At 46.2% G+C, this 19,523-nt stretch overlaps 4 protein-coding genes across 5 annotated transcripts; 3 read left to right on the top strand and 1 right to left on the bottom strand.

The window, feature by feature from the left end:
• The first annotated feature begins 212 nt into the window (after positions 1-212).
• Marcal1 (SWI/SNF-related matrix-associated actin-dependent regulator of chromatin subfamily A-like protein 1) lies at positions 213-3,156 on the top strand. The gene is made up of 7 exons (XM_002059134.4): positions 213-1,088; positions 1,142-1,632; positions 1,693-1,843; positions 1,902-2,066; positions 2,128-2,410; positions 2,471-2,665; positions 2,735-3,156. The coding sequence occupies exons 1-7, from the start codon at positions 394-396 to the stop codon at positions 2,897-2,899; spliced, it is 2,145 nt and encodes a 714-aa protein (XP_002059170.1). The 5' UTR covers positions 213-393; the 3' UTR covers positions 2,900-3,156.
• Positions 3,157-7,825: 4,669 nt separating this feature from the next.
• Positions 7,826-16,606, top strand: LOC6635773 (cilia- and flagella-associated protein 44). 2 transcript variants are annotated; one of them, XM_070209181.1, is made up of 11 exons: positions 7,826-8,052; positions 8,122-8,387; positions 8,447-8,609; positions 8,663-10,479; positions 10,538-11,182; positions 11,244-11,351; positions 11,448-11,486; positions 11,809-13,429; positions 14,149-14,571; positions 15,354-15,578; positions 15,640-16,606. In XM_070209181.1, the coding sequence occupies exons 2-11, from the start codon at positions 8,275-8,277 to the stop codon at positions 16,537-16,539; spliced, it is 6,054 nt and encodes a 2,017-aa protein (XP_070065282.1). In that variant the 5' UTR covers positions 7,826-8,052; positions 8,122-8,274; the 3' UTR covers positions 16,540-16,606. The 2 variants fall into 2 exon arrangements, with proteins under 2 accessions (XP_070065282.1, XP_032294707.1); XM_032438816.2 differs by lacking the exon at positions 11,448-11,486 and having other exon boundaries at positions 7,827-8,052.
• On the bottom strand, positions 16,529-18,608 carry LOC6635772 (KIF-binding protein). Its single transcript, XM_002059132.4, has one exon. It carries the CDS (start codon positions 18,500-18,502, stop codon positions 16,682-16,684), a length of 1,821 nt encoding a protein of 606 aa, XP_002059168.1. The 5' UTR covers positions 18,503-18,608; the 3' UTR covers positions 16,529-16,681.
• Positions 18,609-18,719: 111 nt separating this feature from the next.
• Positions 18,720-19,462, top strand: Taf10 (TBP-associated factor 10). The gene is made up of 3 exons (XM_002059131.4): positions 18,720-19,040; positions 19,095-19,244; positions 19,302-19,462. Exons 1-3 carry the CDS (start codon positions 18,801-18,803, stop codon positions 19,407-19,409), a joined length of 498 nt encoding a protein of 165 aa, XP_002059167.1. The 5' UTR covers positions 18,720-18,800; the 3' UTR covers positions 19,410-19,462.
• Positions 19,463-19,523: the final 61 nt, after the last annotated feature.

Here is a 19,523-nt window from a genome sequence, read left to right as displayed (position 1 = left end):
GCAAGTAAAAACCATTTATATCATTTAATTGTCAAATACAATTCAAAAATTGATATCATTCTACTTTTTTGTGCAATGTTTACCATTAGTATTGCTGATAAATTAATCAAAAATTTACTGCCACGTAAATTTATGAAATGTGCATTTTTAAATATCAATATAATATTGTATATTTCGTCTTATTATAAAAAAAAGTACAATTAAACTATGTTTAGATGCAAATTGAAATCAAACGATATATTCAAATCAAACGCATTTTTTCGCGCCATCTGTTGAGCGCGAGCAGCTGTTTGCGAATCAACCCTGTTTTTGACCTGTTTCGAGCGTTTTGCTTATTTGTAATCAAATCGAAGTGTATTATATCCTGCAAATTAGTATTAAGTAGCGACAACCATGTCCGTCTGCACGGCTGCCGAGATAGCTGAGAAGCGACGCATTGCACTGGCCAAGCTGCAGGCGAAAAAGGCCCAAGCGCCGGCCATAAAACCCTCAACAAGTGTCAGCGAGCAGCTGGGCGCCAAGTCGGCAATCAACTTCTACAGATCCCCGCCACAAAGCAATGCACCCAAAGGCCCAACTGTTGCCAGTAAGAACAACAACAACGGCCAGAACAAGAGCTCCTCGTTTTTGAACGCGCTCAAAGCCATCAAGTCAACAAGTGCGCGGGAACTGGGCCGCGCAGCTGCGCATCCGTATCTCAAGCCCAAGCTGCAGCTCAGTCCGGATAAACAGCAGCCGTTGGCTGCTGTGTTTGTGAAATCCATCAACTGCCGCATCTATATGATCAGCGCCCAGCGCTTCGCTGTGACCGCCTCGGGCTACCATGAGAAGCTCATCGAAGTGTTCAAGAATATGCCAAGCAAATGCTATGACAGCCAGACACGCAACTGGGATTTCGATCTGAAGGATTATCAGCTGCTGCAGCAGCATGTAGGCGATCTCAAGCCACACGTGCTCATTGGCACCATTCCCAAGAAGATCATTGAATTGTGCCAACAGCCGCTGAAGCCGCTGGAGCGCAGTGTCTTGGCTTCCATTGACCCGTCGCTGGCGCAGAAGCTGATGCCCTTTCAGGAGGAGGGCGTCTGGTGAGTGGCATCGCATGTGGTTGGCCACGCTCTATTAATACCTTCTCTTGCAGTTTCGCCATTGCGCAGCAGGGCCGCGTCATGATCTGCGATGAAATGGGCCTGGGCAAGACATATCAGGCGCTCGCCGTGGCCGACTACTTCAAGGATGATTGGCCCCTGCTTATATGCACAACGGCCAGCACACGGGATGCCTGGGCCATGCACATTACGGAGCTGTTGCCATCCGTGTCCGTGCACTGCATTCAGGTGCTGACCAACAATCAGGTGTACCTGACCGATGCCAAGATCCTCATCACCAGCTACAACATGATGGAGCGCTACATGGACAAGCTGCTGCAGCGCAAGTTCGGCTTTGTCATCTACGACGAGTCGCACACGCTCAAGAACGGCAAGGCCAAGTGCACGGCGGTGGCCAAGCGTCTGGCGGATCAGGCCCGACGTGTCATCCTGTTGTCCGGCACGCCCGCATTGTCGCGTCCGCTTGAGCTCTTCACGCAGCTGCAGCTGGTGGACAGCCGCTTCATGAACTTCATGGAGTTCAGTAAGAACTACGCTGGAGATATATATATACAAATCAGTTTGTCACATATTTATATTCCAGCCTCGCGCTATTGCGACGGCAAGCAGACGCACTTTGGCTGGGATGCGAATGGCCAATCGAACCTGGAAGAGCTGAGGGTGATTTTAATGCTCAAATACATGCTTAGGCGCACCAAGGCCGAGGTGCTGCCGCAAATGGCCGAGAAGAATCGGTACGTTAATGCAATTCTTATTAATTCCGACTACCTTTTGATATATTTGTCTGCGCAGTGAAACGGTGGTGCTTGATCCGGCGCTGGTTTGGTCCAATGACGATGCGAAGACCACCTGCCATGAGCTCAACAGCGAGCTGCAGAAGGCCAAGGGCAAGTCGCGCGAGGAGCTGCTGTTGCGCTTCTATGCGCGCACAGCCGAGGTCAAAACGCGCGCCGTCTGGTAAATATTCAAGGCCCAAGGCTGGCTCTTGGTAAATCTAAACCCTTCTCTTGCCACGCAGCGCCTATCTGAAGAGCTTGGTTAAGGAGCCGATCAAATTCATCATTTTTGCGCATCATCGCGTCATGATGGATGCCATTAGCGATTGCCTAAATGAGCTGAGGATCTCGTTCATACGCATCGATGGCCAGACGCGCAGCGACTTGAGAGCCGCCTACGTGGACACCTTCCAAAAGAAGAGCAGCTGCAAAGCGGCGGTGCTGTCTCTTAAATCCTGCAATGCGGGCATTACGCTGACCGCCGCTGAAATGATTGTGTTCGCGGAGCTCGACTGGAATCCCAGCGTATGTCTGAGACCATATATATATTCCTATATTCTTTTCTCACGTTTTGTATTCCTGCAGACTCTGGCGCAGGCCGAGAGTCGCGCCCACCGCATTGGCCAGACAAAGCCCGTCGTGTGTCGTTATCTGATGGCCAATCAAACGGCGGATGATACCATTTGGAATATGCTGCGCAACAAGCAGGAAGTGCTCAGCAAAGTGGGCGTCTTTGCGGAGAATCTGCAGCATGCCACGCACACAGCCGCGCCCACGACGGTAAAATTAGTAGCTCCCATTAAAATCCAGTTGAAATCTGTTTAATTTTGCTTGACCTACTCGTTGCAGTCGCGAAAAATTGAAGAGTTCTTCTCACCAGGCAAGGAGCAACACTTTGCCCCGGCGCCGGCGCCGGCCAGCGTTAAGGAGCAGCACATTGTGGATACAGCAAAGGATATAGCCGCCTTTTTCAACGAGGAAGATGATGATGCATTTAGGGATTTGGTTTTTTGATCGTTTAGTTATAGCTCAAATATATTTTGTTAGGTTTTCTTATTGTAATTGTACGAATAAATTAAGCTTCATTTCAATTTAATAAGAATGTTCAAGCTGAAGAGAGAAACAGTTGTCTAGATCTAAGCTACAAATTTTGTCAATGAAAAATCCTTGTTTTATGAAGAATTTAAAGCATTGATGGATTCTTGAGCAGCCTCAAGAGTTGAGGCGATTTAGCCATGTTTCATATCATATATATATATATACATACTATATTATTATTATTTTTTATTTTATTGATGGCTCTGGCGACCTTTCCATATTTCAATATTTATTTGTTGGCAACCAAAACAGTAGGGATCGAGCAATACTGGACACAGTGGAACAGACACGAAAATTACTGAAAGAAAATATAAATATTAAAATTCTATCGTCGGATAAGGGCAACAAAACCGTAGCAATGGATGAGGATGAATATAAAAATAAAATGACAAATATTTTAGACGACTTATGCGCGTATAGAACATTGAGACTAGATCCGACATCAAGACTACAGACAAAGAATAACACCTTCGTAGCACAATTATTCAAGATGGGTCTTATTTCAAAGGACGAAAGAAATAAGATGACTACAACAACAGCGGTACCTCCGAGGATATATGGACTACCAAAAATACACAAGGAAGGAACTCCACTGAGACCAATATGTTCTTCCATAGGATCTCCATCTTACGGGCTGTGCAAATATATAATACAAATATTAAAAAATCTGACAATGGACTCTAGGTACAACATCAAGAACGCGGTAGATTTTAAAGACAGAGTCAACAACTCCCAGATTAGAGAAGAGGAAACATTAGTATCTTTTGACGTAGTATCCTTATTTCCCAGCATACCAATAGAATTAGCACTTGACACAATAAGACAAAAATGGACCAAATTAGAAGAGCACACGAATATACCGAAACAACTATTTATGGACATAGTTAGATTTTGCATACAGGAAAACAGATATTTCAAATACGAAGACAAAATATACACACAACTTAAGGGAATGCCAATGGGATCACCGGCTTCCCCAGTAATCGCAGATATATTAATGGAGGAACTGTTGGACAAGATTACAGATAAATTAAAAATAAAACCAAGACTCTTGACCAAATATGTAGATGACCTTTTTGCCATAACGAACAAAATAGACGTGGAAAATATTCTAAAAGAATTGAATTCCTTCCACAAACAGATAAAATTTACAATGGAATTAGAAAAGGACGGGAAATTACCATTTTTAGACTCTATTGTAAGCAGAATGGACAACACACTCAAAATAAAGTGGTATAGGAAACCCATAGCCTCCGGACGAATACTCAACTTCAATTCAAACCACCCAAAGAGTATGATAATCAATACAGCACTAGGCTGTATGAATAGAATGATGAAAATATCGGACACAATATACCACAAAGAAATTGAACATGAAATCAAAGAACTTTTGACCAAAAATGACTTCCCCCCAAATATAATCAAAACATTATTAAAAAGACGACAAATCGAAAGAAAAAAGCCAACAGAACCTGCTAAAATATACAAATCACTAATATATGTACCACGACTATCAGAACGCCTCACAAACTCAGACTGTTATAACAAACAAGATATAAAAGTAGCACACAAACCGACGAATACATTACAAAAATTCTTCAACAAGATAAAGTCGAAAATCCCGATGATCGAAAAAAGCAACGTCGTTTACCAAATACCATGTGGCGGGGATAACAACAACAAGTGCAATAGTGTCTACATAGGTACAACAAAATCGAAGCTAAAAACAAGGATTAGTCAACATAAATCGGACTTCAAACTAAGACATCAAAATAATATACAGAAAACAGCACTTATGACCCATTGTATAAGAAGCAACCACACACCAAATTTTGATGAAACAACAATCTTACAACAAGAACAACACTATAACAAGCGACACACATTGGAAATGCTACACATAATTAACACACCAACCTACAAACGACTAAACTACAAGACAGACACAGAAAATTGCGCTCACTTGTACAGACACCTCTTAAACAGTCAAACAACCTCAGTAACAATCTCCACGTCAAAAAGCGCAGACGTGTAAAATAATGTATGTAAAATGTTCGAAATAATGTTTAATTTATTGTATTATAATTGTTAATTGTTTTTTGTATCTTGGTGTTAGTGCCCTGAAGACGGTTTGCCGATGTGCAACCGAAATATATCGGAAGAGAATTGAATAAAATTGTTTTTCATTGTTTGTTTTAACAAACACGGACCTCGAGCCAGCCAACAAATAAATATTGAAATATGGAAAGGTCGCCAGAGCCATCAATAAATATCAACGGAAGGCACGCCGTATGCACAGCAACCAACATGAGCTACGCAAAAATAAAAACTAAATACAAGGATTCGAAAAGAACAATTAATAAATTCCAACTAACACTGGTAAAATTAACTAAACTTAAATCTAGTTTAAAATTTTTGTTAAAATGTAGAAAATCAAATTTAATACCTAACTTCATCAAAAACTTGACACAGCATTTGACCATACTGACCACTGACAATAAAACCCACCCTGACATAACAAGAACATTGACTAGACACACACATTTTTACCATACCAAAATATTAAACTTACTTATAAAACACAAACACAACCTATTACAAGAACAAACAAAACATATGGAAAAAGCAAAAACAAACATAGAACAACTGATGACCACAGATGACGCAAAAGCGTTTTTTGAGAGCGAGAGAAATATAGAAAACAAAATAACAACAACACTCAAGAAAAGACAAGAAACGAAACACGATAAGTTACGAGATCAACGGAACCTAGCCTTAGCGGATAACAACACGCAAAGAGAGTGGTTTGTAAACAAAACAAAAATAGAATTCCCGCCAAACGTCGTAGCGTTACTCGCAAAAGGGCCGAAGTTCGCTCTCCCAATCAGCAAGAGAGATTTTCCTCTCTTGAAATACATCGCAGACGGTGAGGAGCTAGTGCAAACAATAAAAGAAAAGGAAACACAAGAGTCGGCGCGCACAAAATTCTCTTTGTTAGTCAAAGAGCATAAAACCAAGAACAACCAAAACAGTAGGGATCGAGCAATACTGGACACAGTGGAACAGACACGAAAATTACTGAAAGAAAATATAAATATTAAAATTCTATCGTCGGATAAGGGCAACAAAACCGTAGCAATGGATGAGGATGAATATAAAAATAAAATGACAAATATTTTAGACGACTTATGCGCGTATAGAACATTGAGACTAGATCCGACATCAAGACTACAGACAAAGAATAACACCTTCGTAGCACAATTATTCAAGATGGGTCTTATTTCAAAGGACGAAAGAAATAAGATGACTACAACAACAGCGGTACCTCCGAGGATATATGGACTACCAAAAATACACAAGGAAGGAACTCCACTGAGACCAATATGTTCTTCCATAGGATCTCCATCTTACGGGCTGTGCAAATATATAATACAAATATTAAAAAATCTGACAATGGACTCTAGGTACAACATCAAGAACGCGGTAGATTTTAAAGACAGAGTCAACAACTCCCAGATTAGAGAAGAGGAAACATTAGTATCTTTTGACGTAGTATCCTTATTTCCCAGCATACCAATAGAATTAGCACTTGACACAATAAGACAAAAATGGACCAAATTAGAAGAGCACACGAATATACCGAAACAACTATTTATGGACATAGTTAGATTTTGCATACAGGAAAACAGATATTTCAAATACGAAGACAAAATATACACACAACTTAAGGGAATGCCAATGGGATCACCGGCTTCCCCAGTAATCGCAGATATATTAATGGAGGAACTGTTGGACAAGATTACAGATAAATTAAAAATAAAACCAAGACTCTTGACCAAATATGTAGATGACCTTTTTGCCATAACGAACAAAATAGACGTGGAAAATATTCTAAAAGAATTGAATTCCTTCCACAAACAGATAAAATTTACAATGGAATTAGAAAAGGACGGGAAATTACCATTTTTAGACTCTATTGTAAGCAGAATGGACAACACACTCAAAATAAAGTGGTATAGGAAACCCATAGCCTCCGGACGAATACTCAACTTCAATTCAAACCACCCAAAGAGTATGATAATCAATACAGCACTAGGCTGTATGAATAGAATGATGAAAATATCGGACACAATATACCACAAAGAAATTGAACATGAAATCAAAGAACTTTTGACCAAAAATGACTTCCCCCCAAATATAATCAAAACATTATTAAAAAGACGACAAATCGAAAGAAAAAAGCCAACAGAACCTGCTAAAATATACAAATCACTAATATATGTACCACGACTATCAGAACGCCTCACAAACTCAGACTGTTATAACAAACAAGATATAAAAGTAGCACACAAACCGACGAATACATTACAAAAATTCTTCAACAAGATAAAGTCGAAAATCCCGATGATCGAAAAAAGCAACGTCGTTTACCAAATACCATGTGGCGGGGATAACAACAACAAGTGCAATAGTGTCTACATAGGTACAACAAAATCGAAGCTAAAAACAAGGATTAGTCAACATAAATCGGACTTCAAACTAAGACATCAAAATAATATACAGAAAACAGCACTTATGACCCATTGTATAAGAAGCAACCACACACCAAATTTTGATGAAACAACAATCTTACAACAAGAACAACACTATAACAAGCGACACACATTGGAAATGCTACACATAATTAACACACCAACCTACAAACGACTAAACTACAAGACAGACACAGAAAATTGCGCTCACTTGTACAGACACCTCTTAAACAGTCAAACAACCTCAGTAACAATCTCCACGTCAAAAAGCGCAGACGTGTAAAATAATGTATGTAAAATGTTCGAAATAATGTTTAATTTATTGTATTATAATTGTTAATTGTTTTTTGTATCTTGGTGTTAGTGCCCTGAAGACGGTTTGCCGATGTGCAACCGAAATATATCGGAAGAGAATTGAATAAAATTGTTTTTCATTGTTTGTTTTAACAAACACGGACCTCGAGCCAGCCAACAAATAAATATTTTTTATTTTATTTTCTATATAATATAGCTTTTACAGGCACAATCGATTGGCATGTAAGTTTTTGTTGAAGTCTTTTATTGTCTAACTAAAGAAATATATATGAAAAATCTTCAATATTTCAGATATGCTAACTTTGCGCATGCCCCGCGGACAAACCGAATCTATTTGTGACTAAATGAGTACGTAAGTGCCTTGGCAACGGATTCAAACATTAGTCGAGAAAACTTTTTGAATTGACTCAAAACAATATAAGATAAATAAATAAACAGAGAGGCATGGATAGCTCAATGGGCGATGTGGTCGAGTTAGTGGCCGCCGAGGGCGAGGAGGAGGATCTGCTCGACGATGACTACAATGTGTCCTTTATGACAGACATCCTCAGCCTGGAGTAGGTGCATATGCCATCATCTACACTGTACATAAATATATTTTTGAGTATTCCCGCAGACACTCGTTTGGATACGATTGCAAGCGTCTGTTCAATCTGGTGCTGGCTGACAATGATACCCTGATCTTTGCCTCCGGCAATTTTCTGCACTACTTTAGCATATCGAGGCGCGAGGTCAGCTTCCGGCCGACCGTCTTTGGCTGTGGCGTTGGCTTCATAACGGTGCGTAGCTGAGATATGAAATATCGACAATTTCCACGCACAACCTTTTGCAGAAAAACGAGCTGCCCGAGTTTAAGAATCTGTTCACCGTCGGCGAGAACGGACCCAATCCGACCATCTTCATTTATGAGTATCCCTCGCACGATGTTCGCATCAAGCTGACAAATGCGGCCAAGAGCTGCTTTACCGCCGGCTCATACAATTCGAGCGGCGAGCTGTTCGCCTCCCAGGCTGGCTATCCGGACTTTATTATCACGATTTGGCGCTGGGAATGCGCCGAGGTGGTGCTGCGCGCCAAATCCTTTCAGAGCAACATACTATTCGTGCACTTCTCGGAGCACAATCCCATACTGTTGTGCTCCTCCGGCCTGAGTCACATCAAGTTCTGGAAAATGGCCAACACATTCACGGGCCTGAAGCTAAAGGGGGATCTGGGACGCTTTGGCAAGACGGACTTCAGCGATATCTATGCGATGTACATGCTGCCCGACGAGAATGTCATCTCCGGCTGCGAATGGGGCAACATGCTGGTGTGGGAGGCTGGTCTCATCAAGTTTGAGGTGTGCCGCAAGGGCCGAAAACCCTGCCATGCAAAGCCCATAACTCGCATCACCATGAAGAACGGCGAGGTGACCACCGTCGGCATGGATGGCTATGTGCGTGTCTGGTTTTGGGAGACCGTTGATCTGGCCGATCCGCCCGAGGACGATCTGTTTGTGGAAATCGATCCCATCTATGAGTTCAAGATATCCGAAGTCGAGCTGCGCGCCATGCAAAAGATTAAGGCCCACGACGAGTCGGATTTCGGATACTATGCGCAGGATGGCGGCGGCGGGATTTGGTTTTGCGACATCAATACCTACGATGTTCCGCGGCCGCCAAAGCAGCTCTATTCGTGCGTCGGTGGACGCGTCCTGACCGCCCAAATGTCGCCCATTTCTCCGCATCTGGTGGCTCTCTCCGAGACGGGTAAGATCTTTATCTACGAATACGAGCAGAAGAAGCTTATTCTGGAGAAACAATTTGCGGCCAACGGCGTGGACATCCTCTGGCTAGACACACAGATCTCCAGGCTCGGCACGGAGCTAATTGCCGGCTTCGAGGACGGCATACTGCGTCAGCTCTTCCTCGATCTCAGCGTGCCGTCCAAGGCGGAGGTGCATCTGGTACACGCCTACAAGGCGCACACGGCGCCCATCACGGGGATCAGCATGAATCGGGAATGCAGCCTGCTGATCAGCGGCTCGGCGGATCGCAGCATGTTCATCTATAAGCTAGGCAACGATGCGGAGCAGCTGGTGGAACTGCAGCCGCTCGGATTTGTCGAGCTGAAGGCGGTGCCCAGCTGCTTTTATTGGCACCTGGAGGAACCCGCCGTCGTTCTAATTGGCTGCAAGGGCGGCGAGGTCTATGAGTACAATATACGCACCGATGTCACCGAGAAGGAGACCTACCTCAGCTACAATCTGACGGATGCGGCACGAATGCGCAGCACGCGCTTCGTTTCGGTCAAGAGTCGCATTCGACGCGATCTGAAGCGTGAGAAGATCAAGAAGCGAAAGGAGAAGAAAAAGGAGCGCAAATTGCGCGAAATCGAGAAGCTAAAGCAGGCGAATCCGGGCCTGCAAATCGACATGGAAAGCGCCCTGGCCGACTCAGAGCCCGATGAGGAGGAGGAACCACTGCACATACCCAGCGTACCCAATCGCATCATCTGGTTGCGCTACACGAATCGCGACACGATCTGGCTCTCCATGGCCGGCTACGATGCCGGCTATATCTACGAGCTGGACTTTGAGAGCCCGGAGCCAAAGATCTGCACTTTGATAGCGGATGCCGATGACATCGAGATACACTCCTACTACATTGTGTAAGTCCCTGACTTCTGTGATCTCCCAGATGCTCTCTGATCGAACTTCTCTCCCTAGCGATGAGTATATTATATTTGGCATGATGAACGGCAGCCTGCGGATTAATCGCCTGAATGCCGAGGACTTTACGGATCTGGCCGACTATCGTAGCTATCCGATGCACGATTCCCTTAAGGGCGTTATACCCTGCATCGTCAGCAGCTACAATGGTGAGCATTTGGTCAGCGTTGGCCACGACGGCAATGTCTTTCTCTACAAGTGGGAGGGGCCGAAGGTGAAAAGAGAAGAGCTGAGGCCGCGACTGCCGGCGCTGCCCAGCCCGAGGGATGCTGGCGACATACTCGATCCGGAGACACCGTCGCTGGAGCAGGAGAAGATCAATGCAGAGCTGAGGCGGCAACAGGAGGCAGCCGAGGCGCATGATCGCGATGTCCTGGCCAAGATCGGAGCGCTGCAGAGCGTTTACTTTGACATAATCAAACGGAACGAGGAGCTGCCGCCAGGTCTACGCGTCGCACACAAGGATTTGCTGCTCGATGAGCGCATCACGCAACAAATCCGCGACGAGCTGCAGGCCGAGCTGGACGATGTGCGCGAAGACCTAGCCTACGATCTGGAGTTTGCCGAAGTCGGCCACAACAAGCTACTCAATCATTTCCTCCAAAAACTCGACCATGTGCCCTTCACCGTGACGCCGCTCTGGTGAGTCCCCTAAGATCCTCGTGCATTTCGAATGTATCTAAGATTGGACGTATCCAAATAGCGCCAACATCGATGCGGTATCCACGTTTCGCTTGGAGACCCTGGGCGAGGACTTTGAGCAAATCAAGCGCGACATCGAGGAGCGTCTCAAAATGGAACAGGACATGCGGTAAGCGTGCGAATTAGCTACTTAATTCCATACGTAATTGATACTAAAATACGTCTAAAAGCAAATCTTAATCATTTTTTCCCCGCCAACAAGCAGCAGAGAGAGCGACGAGCTTGTGCCAGAGCAGCCCGCAGTGTAAGCGTGTCCAGCCTAGTCCATTAACCAAATAATTAGTAATTAATTAATATTAGAAAAATAATATTTTGTTAGCATAACCCTAATATTGCACATAAGCTCGCCATTTAGATACTCTTATGATGATAATTTCTGGTTGTATTTCCTTTCTGTGTTTATACTTTTACTCCAATTCCTGGGGAAACCTTAGATGCACTTGGAGTTATTTTGTAGTTGAACTTGGTTTTATTTTAAATTTCCTTGAATAGCCCCACCTTCGCTGCCCGACTAGTCTTATACCCTTACAAGTCCATGCGCACATTTAACAATTCATATTCCTCAGGCTGACCGAGGTAATTGCCGACGAAGACAAGGAGGATCTGATGGGTGGCCCGCCGCCGGAGACGTTCTTCTTTGGACGTGATCCGATGAGCATAACGCCCAGATTTAGCAAGAAGATGATGCGCCTGCTGCTGCGTTATCGAAAGCGGCAGCTGTACGAGGTGCGCCGCATCTTTGACTGGGACAAGCTGGAGCGCCAGAAGCCCGATCCGAACCGCAATCATCCTGATGATGATGCACAGATTGCGCTCGCAATGCGCAGCCTTGGCGACTACAAGCTGAAGATTGGCGCGGACTACGAGCCGAAGACCTCGGAGAACCTGACGGCCAAGTATATTGAGATCGTTGAGTGCCGGGAGAGATACTTTGATATACTGGACTCGTACAACCAGCGCGTCATGATGCTGCGCGATCGCAAAAAGGAGCTCATGGAGTTCATACAGAAACGCCGCGAACGACTGGAGGTCATACATCAGTATCTGCCGGAGCTGAATCGCATACAGATACGAGAGATCAGGGAGATCGACATGGAAATGGAGTATCCAGAGCTAAATCTCATCGAGCACTGCTTGCCCGGCTGCGGTGTCAATGTGGATGATATACTCTATTTGGAAAACAGCGTCGAGGACGTGATTGCCGCCAGGCAGCCGCAGCCGACGCTGGACAACATTAGCCTGTACGAAATGGCCGCCCTTGATAGCCCCGAGCTGCACGAGGTTACGAAGTTCAAGGCGCTGCAGATCTCCAAACTGAAGTCGACGCTGCCGCAGGACGAAATGATCGAGTATATCAACAGCCTGCCACCGGTCACCGATCCGGCCTACTTTGAGGTGAACGAGGAGGGCGACTCGCCCATGATCATGGAGATGCGGCATCGCTGGCTGCGCCTTCTGGTCGTCGAGCAGCTGCACATCATGTCCGAGGTCGACGAGGAGATACGCCTATTCGATTTGGCCCTGGAGAAGATTCAGGCGCAGCGCTTCCATGTCAAAATGGACGCGGAATTCCTATCCTCCTACCTGATCACGCTCAACCAGGAGCTGTACATCTTGCGCGACAGCGAGGAGATCGAGTCGCAGCTGCTGCAGAACGCCAAGCAAGCGATGAGCATTCGGAATGAACTACAGATTGTGATCAATGCAACCAACCGGCAGCTGGAGGAATTGCGCAAGAGCATCGATAAAATCAATGAACAGATCGCCGGACTGCAGACGACATTCATGAACACGGTGAAGGGTCACAAGTTCTATGACTTTTTACGTCGCATCTTCAAAAAGAAATGGCGTCCGCCGAAGCGTGTCCGCGGCGATGACGAGGAATCCTCATCGTCCTCCTCCTCGTCATCGTCCAGCGAGGACGAGGGCGCCGATGCCCAGAGCGTCGACTCCCTCGACATGACAACCATACGCCTGGACGAGGCCACCTGCCCCACGGGTCTGGATCGCACCCTCTACGAATGGTCCTTCACCATGCGCGCCGATCGGCACGCTCTCGAGCGCACCCTCGCCGACTGCCATCGGGACGTGGAGCGCAAGCGACGGGAGATTGCCGAAATGCAGACCAAGATGAAGTACCACGAGGAGGTCTACCAGCGCGAGAAGAATACGCTGCTAGAGTTTCGGGTAGGTCGACAGGAATAATTCCTGCACTAATTTCTTTATTATCGATAACTGCAGCACATACTCAAAATTGATACATATCGCTTGCTGAAAGATAAATACATCGATACATATCGATTTCTGTGAGATTGATACATAGATGCATATCGATTTCTCTGAATGGATATTTTCATATCACGAAATTTAGCCTAGTCCTGTTTTATATACAACACGAATTTAATCCGAAAGCACACGCAGATCAAATTTTAAGAAATCGATAACAATCAAGATCGATATGTATCGATATCTGTGAGTGCTTTTATGACCATATTCAATTAAGGACTACGGACAGGAAAATTTCACTTTTTGGATATCTGTCTCTCTCACTCTCCTAAGGCAATTAATATTTAGAGATTATAGTTCCGCATAGGTCAAAATTTCCCAGCCCACCTAACTCGGTCAACAATTTTACGATTTTCTTAAGGTTTGCCTTATCGATCTGGCAAATAAATCTGTATACATTATTCCTGGTCAAAATATCGTATATAGACATAAGTCGAAATTTCCCTCTTCCGTATCTCGATCAAATCCCATCAGATTTTCCCAAGGTTCTCTAGATGAATTAAGCAATATTTTTGAATTGTGAATTTCATGTTAAATGGTACCCTTAAATATCCTATATAGACATGGCTCGAAATTTCCCACCCATTTATAAATATATATTTTCCTAATCCGATCTGCAGCGCAATAGACAACACGAGATCAACAAGGTGCAGATATCCACGATCTTGCGCATGGATCAGCTGCAGCATTTCTATGAGGGCGACGACTATCGCGACGTGTCCAAGGCCATACTCTTCGATGCGGATATCCTGATCGATCTGCGCCGGCGGGCGGAGAAGCTGCACGAGGAGACGCTGGCCACGCGGCGCTGGCATCGCATCAACTTTATTCATTTGCGTCGCATGAATCGGGACATCAAGTTCATGCGCTTCGAGATAACGCGGCTCGAGGAGGAGATCAAGCAGGCCATGATGAGGCGTTTCGGGCTGATCATCAATCTGGACGAGCTGGAGGAGGAGGTGCTGCGGCGCTACATATTTGAGCTGGAGACGACGGCAGAGGAGGAGCTGCGCGCACTCGAGAAGGAGCTGCGCGAGCGGCAGGTGGGTTTGAGTCAGAAAAGATGCTGATTCAGTCAGTATACAAAATCATGTTATCTTCACTAACAAGCAGTTAAGCTTAACCTGCATGTCAACGTGATCCTCACGACGAATCCTAACTATTTCACAAGCAGTTAAATAAACAACTTTTCTCCCAAGGACTTAACTGTTAGAAAGCAGCTAGATAGGTAAATTTGCATGTTATCTTCACTAACAAGCAGTTAAATTTAGTCTACATGTCAAAGTGATTCTCAAAACAAAGCTTTCTTATTTAACAAGCTGGTTCGTTTGTCAACATTTTTATCAACATGAGTTTTTAGTTGAAACTTCATTGAGTCCATGTCAAAGTGTTTGTCAAGATTAACAAAGGGATACGAGCTAATTGTTAAACAATTAACACTTCGTTAGTGTGAATTTCTTATTAGGCTAGGAGGTTAAATTTCACTTACCCCCTGTTAAAGTACTTGTCAAAATTAACAATCACTTGACAAAAGTTTTTAATATGGACCTTATCAGACTGAGAGTTATTTGTTGACACTCAGTTGAGCTGGTGTCAAAGTGCTTGTCAAGTTTAACGGGAACTACTCTCTACTCGGATTCAACGAATATTTGTTCACTTACCCCCTGTTAAAGTGCTTGTCAAAATTAGCAGCCACTTGACATGAGCTTTCCTTCATACTGAGCAATAATTCATCTAATAAATTGACACACAGTTAAGCGTGTGTCAAAGTGCTTGTCAAGATTAACGGGAACTCCGCGCTCTCATCGATTTTCTTCTCCTCCAGATTGAGCTTTCGCGTTGCGAGGAGGAGCTTGTCCAGGAGACACAAAACAACACGGAAAAGGTGAACATAAAGACGGTGCTGCTCGAGCAAAAGAACGTGCTGGACGTGCTGCTGGACAACCAGGAGCGCAACTACAGCAAATGGGCCAATCCGCAGGTGCTCAACCTGAGCTACGACATCGAGAAGCTGATGGGCATCGACAACCAGCTGCTGCAGCAGATCGAGGTGCGTAGCCCGAAACACTGTACCGCAGCCGAAACTAAACCATGTCCAACATCTCCAACAGTGCCTCGAGCGGGAGATCTGCACGCTGCGGCTCAAGGCCAAGCCGCTGCAGATCAACGAGCTGGTCCCGCCTCCGCCGGATGCCGTTCCCAGCGAGCTGCTGCCGCCGCTTGATGGCGAGACGGAGGTATGCCCGGCCATACTGAATGTGGACGCGTATATGCTGCCGCCCATGCCGGATGACTTCATCATGGACCGCGTGCACACGATTGTCACGAAGAGCTTCAATCAGTTTCTCGGCAGGCACACGACCGCCGAGAATGTGCGCAAATTTGCGCAGCGATCGGCGCTGTATCTGTGCCAGGCGGCGTACAGCTTTCAGGGCAGATACACGGATCGCATAGCCGAGTGCATCACGGAGCATCTGGAGAGCATTGTGCCCAAGAAGTATTTCATACACATACGGGCCGAGGATTTGCGCAAGCTCTTCAACGAGGTGGTCGCCGTCTTCGATTACGAGCGCTCCGATATAAACACCGAGGAGCTGATCTCCGGTATATTCGAGCATGCCAAGGATTCGCTGTGCGCGCGCGGCGTCTGCGAGGTGGTCAATCGCACCCAGTACATTGTGCTGCATATGTTCAAGGAGCTGATCGAGGTGCTGCCCCTCGAAGAGTTCCAGGCCGAGGAGACGCTGCGCATCATTGTCGATGTGCTGGAGCGCGAACCGATGTCGGATCCGCGCGCCATCAACGTCGAGGAGCTGATAACCAGCACACTGCGACACGCTCAGGAGAATCTGCTGGATGGCATCACGGCGCTGCCCATCCGCCAGCTGGGCAACGGCATCCAGCGGGAACTGCTCAAGCGGCGCCAATACAAGCCGCCCAATTGCCAATCGCCGCTGGCCGTGCGGATTGCCAGTAAAAAGCCGACACCGAACACGGGACTTCCGTTCTAGGCTAGACCTGGACATGGACTAATTTTATTTTATGCTGACTAATAAACATATAAAGCTTGAGAATGCATATATACTGGAATATGGGTTTGGCTTGGCGTCGGCGGCGGCGGCGGGGCTAATATATATATATATATATATTTATTTACTCTAGACGTCTCTTGACCGTGTTAATTTTGAGCGGCAACAGCTCGAGCATCTCGCGCACAACTCCGATCTCGCCGTGCAGCTGCTCGGCCGGTTCCTTGTGCAGTTCGCAGCCCTCGCTGAAACGCTTGTAGTAGACCAGACACTGATTCAGCTGCTCCAGCTGGTGCTGCGGATGGGCGCTTATCAGCTTGTAGTAGAGCCTACCGATATGGAAGTGCGCGTAGAGCATTGTGCGCAGCTCCTCGATGTCCATATTGGGTCGCCATTGCTGGCTGATTCCGCTTCCGCTGCTGCTCCCGGTGCTGCTGCTGCTGCTGCTGCTGCTGCTGTCTGCCAGATAGGACTTGACATAGTTCTCGAAATGTTTGATAGCCTTGAGACAGCTTTGGTTGACGCGTTTGATCTCATCCGGGGTGGGTGTCTGCTTGTGCTTCATGCTGTCGAGACGCACATCGAGCACGGCAGCATGGGCTGTGCCCGCCACGTACCAGCATTCGCGGCAGATCTTCAGATAGTGGCTGGGGTCGAGCAGCTCGAGCAAATCTTCCAAGTATTTGGCTCGACGCTTGTGCATCTTGGCCTGATTCTCCGGCAGCTCCTCGAAGAAGGCGATGTGCTCGTATGCCTCGGCATAGTCCTGTATTATCTTGGCATACTCGGTGGCCTCTGTCTCCGCCTTGTAGTAGTCCTTGGCCACGTCCAGCCACTCGTTGACAAAGTGAAAGACCAGCTTGGCGTCGTCAAAGGTCAAGCAATAATCGCAGCTGACGCGACTCTCGCAGGCGGTCAGATCCAGGTCGACGAAGCGATAGTCTTCGTCCATCAGCGACAACTGCTCGGCTGCACGGATCAGGCGCTGCGCCTCCTCCTCGTCGTCGCGCAGCAGCCGCTCCTTGGATGTCTGCAGCAGGAGCAACCCGTACTTGGCCCAGCAGCGTGCCACGTCCGCATAGCGATGCTTGAATGTCTCCACGACGTCCGAGCGCTGTTGCTCGCTCAGCTCCGGCTGCAGCATGTGCTCCTCGTACTCGGCCATGATGATCGTGGCTGCGGCCAGATGATGGCGCGCCTCTCGGAAGCGCTCCTGGCCAATGTAATACTGCGATAGCGTGGCCGTGTTCAATGCAAAGTCAACGGCATCGTAGGATTTGTGCTGCAGCTGGCGATGCAGCGTGCGATGGCAGCACTGGGCCGACTTTTCCGGCTCGCCCAAATGGCCGTACATCTGGGCCAGATAGAAGCAGCAGAGCGTATAGAGATTCTCCAGCTCCCTTTCGCCCTTGGCACCCTCCAGCTCATCGGGCGGATTATAGAGATCGGCCATGGTGAGCGCTGTCTGGCCGCTGACCTGGAACTCATCGTAGCCTTTGTCCGCCTGGAGCAGGAGTTCGACGGCGCGCTTATACTCCTGGCGAGAGGCCAGCACAATGCTCAGCTCATTGACGGCGCCCACATATGGTATAATACCCTCGGGCCGTAGCTTGTGCGGCTCGATTAGCTCCAGGCAACGGTTGAGCAGCTTTTCGCCCTCGGCAGGCTCCTCGGTGTAGATGTAGATGCGGCCCAGGTCGCGACAGGTGAAGGCAAGGGTTGCCTTGTACAGCAGCTCATCCTCGCTGCCGTCCTCCTCGGCTGCTTGCACGGAGATCAGCTGATCGTCGAGCTGCTTTTTTAAAACGAGGAGCACGTCGCGCGCTTTGTAGTGGGAGCGATAGGGATCTGTGGGCGGATCGGTGCGACTGTCTTGCTCGACTAGTTGGCTAGATTTCTCGAACACCTCCTTGAAGTCGCTAAGCACTTCCTTTGGAATAACCATATTGTTTGTATTTGAAGCTATTTAATTTCGAAAATTTTCAATTTTTTTTTCTTACGACTTGTGTCATATTTTTTTAATACCTATTCAGCTAAATTGTGGTGGTCAATCGATAAGTTCAGCGGCCTGAACAGCTGGTCACATCTTATACATATCGATATACGGCGCTTTGTATTCATCGTGTGGCATAAATACATCGCATAGCGCTCAGCAACACTGGCTAACCGATAGCTGGCCAACTCTCGTCACTAATCTTTTGTCAGCACATAAACTGTGAAATAAATAAACAAATAATTTAACAATGGCTTCCGATGGCGAGGATATGGATGTAACACCCGTGGAAAGTGAAGTGTCTGCCGCAGAAACTGAAACAGAAGCAGATGATGCGCACTTGCCGGAACCCGACACAGACGATGAATGTTTAGAGGTCGAAGAGGTGCCCGTGTCAAATGAAGAAGCAGAAATGGAAGAATTATTGGGACAACTCGAGGATTATACGCCAACGGTGCCCGATGCGCTCACATTACGTATTTTGAATAGCGTAAGTAAAGTGAAGCACCAAATTTATTTGTAATAATATTAATATCATATCCAGTCTGGCTTTGGCTCCGTCGACCCGCGGATTGTGCGCATCATTTCTGTATCAGCACAAAAATTCATCTCGGACATTGCGAATGATGCTCTGCAACATTGTAAAACGCGCACAACAAACATTCAACACTCTAGTGGACACAGCTCCAGCAAGGTATTGCTTTTTAATTGAATTTTTTATAAATAAATGCTAACCAATTATTTTCTGCAGGACAAAAAGAACCCAAAAGATCGCAAGTATACTTTGGCTATGGAGGATTTGGTGCCCGCTCTGGCCGATCATGGCATAACTATGCGTAAACCGCAATATTTTGTTTAATATTCACATTATAATAAATAAATAAATATAAAATTAGCCATAATTCCTATAAATTATGCGTGAGTATTTGTAACTTATCTGTATGCAAATGTTAACAGTTACCGATATCGGTTA

The sequence above is a fragment of the Drosophila virilis genome, chromosome 4 (assembly GCF_030788295.1).
Source record: "Drosophila virilis strain 15010-1051.87 chromosome 4, Dvir_AGI_RSII-ME, whole genome shotgun sequence".
NCBI lineage: Eukaryota > Metazoa > Arthropoda > Insecta > Diptera > Drosophilidae > Drosophila > Drosophila virilis.
This window is presented reverse-complemented; position numbering and strand designations above follow the sequence as displayed.

What these genes read in the sequence shown, in the direction of transcription:
- Marcal1 (XM_002059134.4), top strand. Translation starts at nt 394, where the DNA reads ATGTCCGTCTGCACGGCTGCCGAGATAGCTGAGAAGCGACGCATTGCA. An exon ending in AGCTCGACTGGAATCCCAGC is followed by an intron (nt 2,411 to 2,470) that starts GTATGTCTGAGA and finishes GTATTCCTGCAG; the next exon opens with ACTCTGGCGCAGGCCGAGAG. An exon ending in ACACAGCCGCGCCCACGACG is followed by an intron (nt 2,666 to 2,734) that starts GTAAAATTAGTA and finishes TACTCGTTGCAG; the next exon opens with TCGCGAAAAATTGAAGAGTT.
- LOC6635773 (XM_070209181.1), top strand. Translation starts at nt 8,275, where the DNA reads ATGGATAGCTCAATGGGCGATGTGGTCGAGTTAGTGGCCGCCGAGGGC. An exon ending in TTCACCGTGACGCCGCTCTG is followed by an intron (nt 11,183 to 11,243) that starts GTGAGTCCCCTA and finishes GTATCCAAATAG; the next exon opens with CGCCAACATCGATGCGGTAT. An exon ending in AGCTGCTGCAGCAGATCGAG is followed by an intron (nt 15,579 to 15,639) that starts GTGCGTAGCCCG and finishes CATCTCCAACAG; the next exon opens with TGCCTCGAGCGGGAGATCTG.
- LOC6635772 (XM_002059132.4), bottom strand. Translation starts at nt 18,502, where the DNA reads ATGGTTATTCCAAAGGAAGTGCTTAGCGACTTCAAGGAGGTGTTCGAG.
- Taf10 (XM_002059131.4), top strand. Translation starts at nt 18,801, where the DNA reads ATGGCTTCCGATGGCGAGGATATGGATGTAACACCCGTGGAAAGTGAA. An exon ending in CATTACGTATTTTGAATAGC is followed by an intron (nt 19,041 to 19,094) that starts GTAAGTAAAGTG and finishes TATCATATCCAG; the next exon opens with TCTGGCTTTGGCTCCGTCGA. An exon ending in GTGGACACAGCTCCAGCAAG is followed by an intron (nt 19,245 to 19,301) that starts GTATTGCTTTTT and finishes TATTTTCTGCAG; the next exon opens with GACAAAAAGAACCCAAAAGA.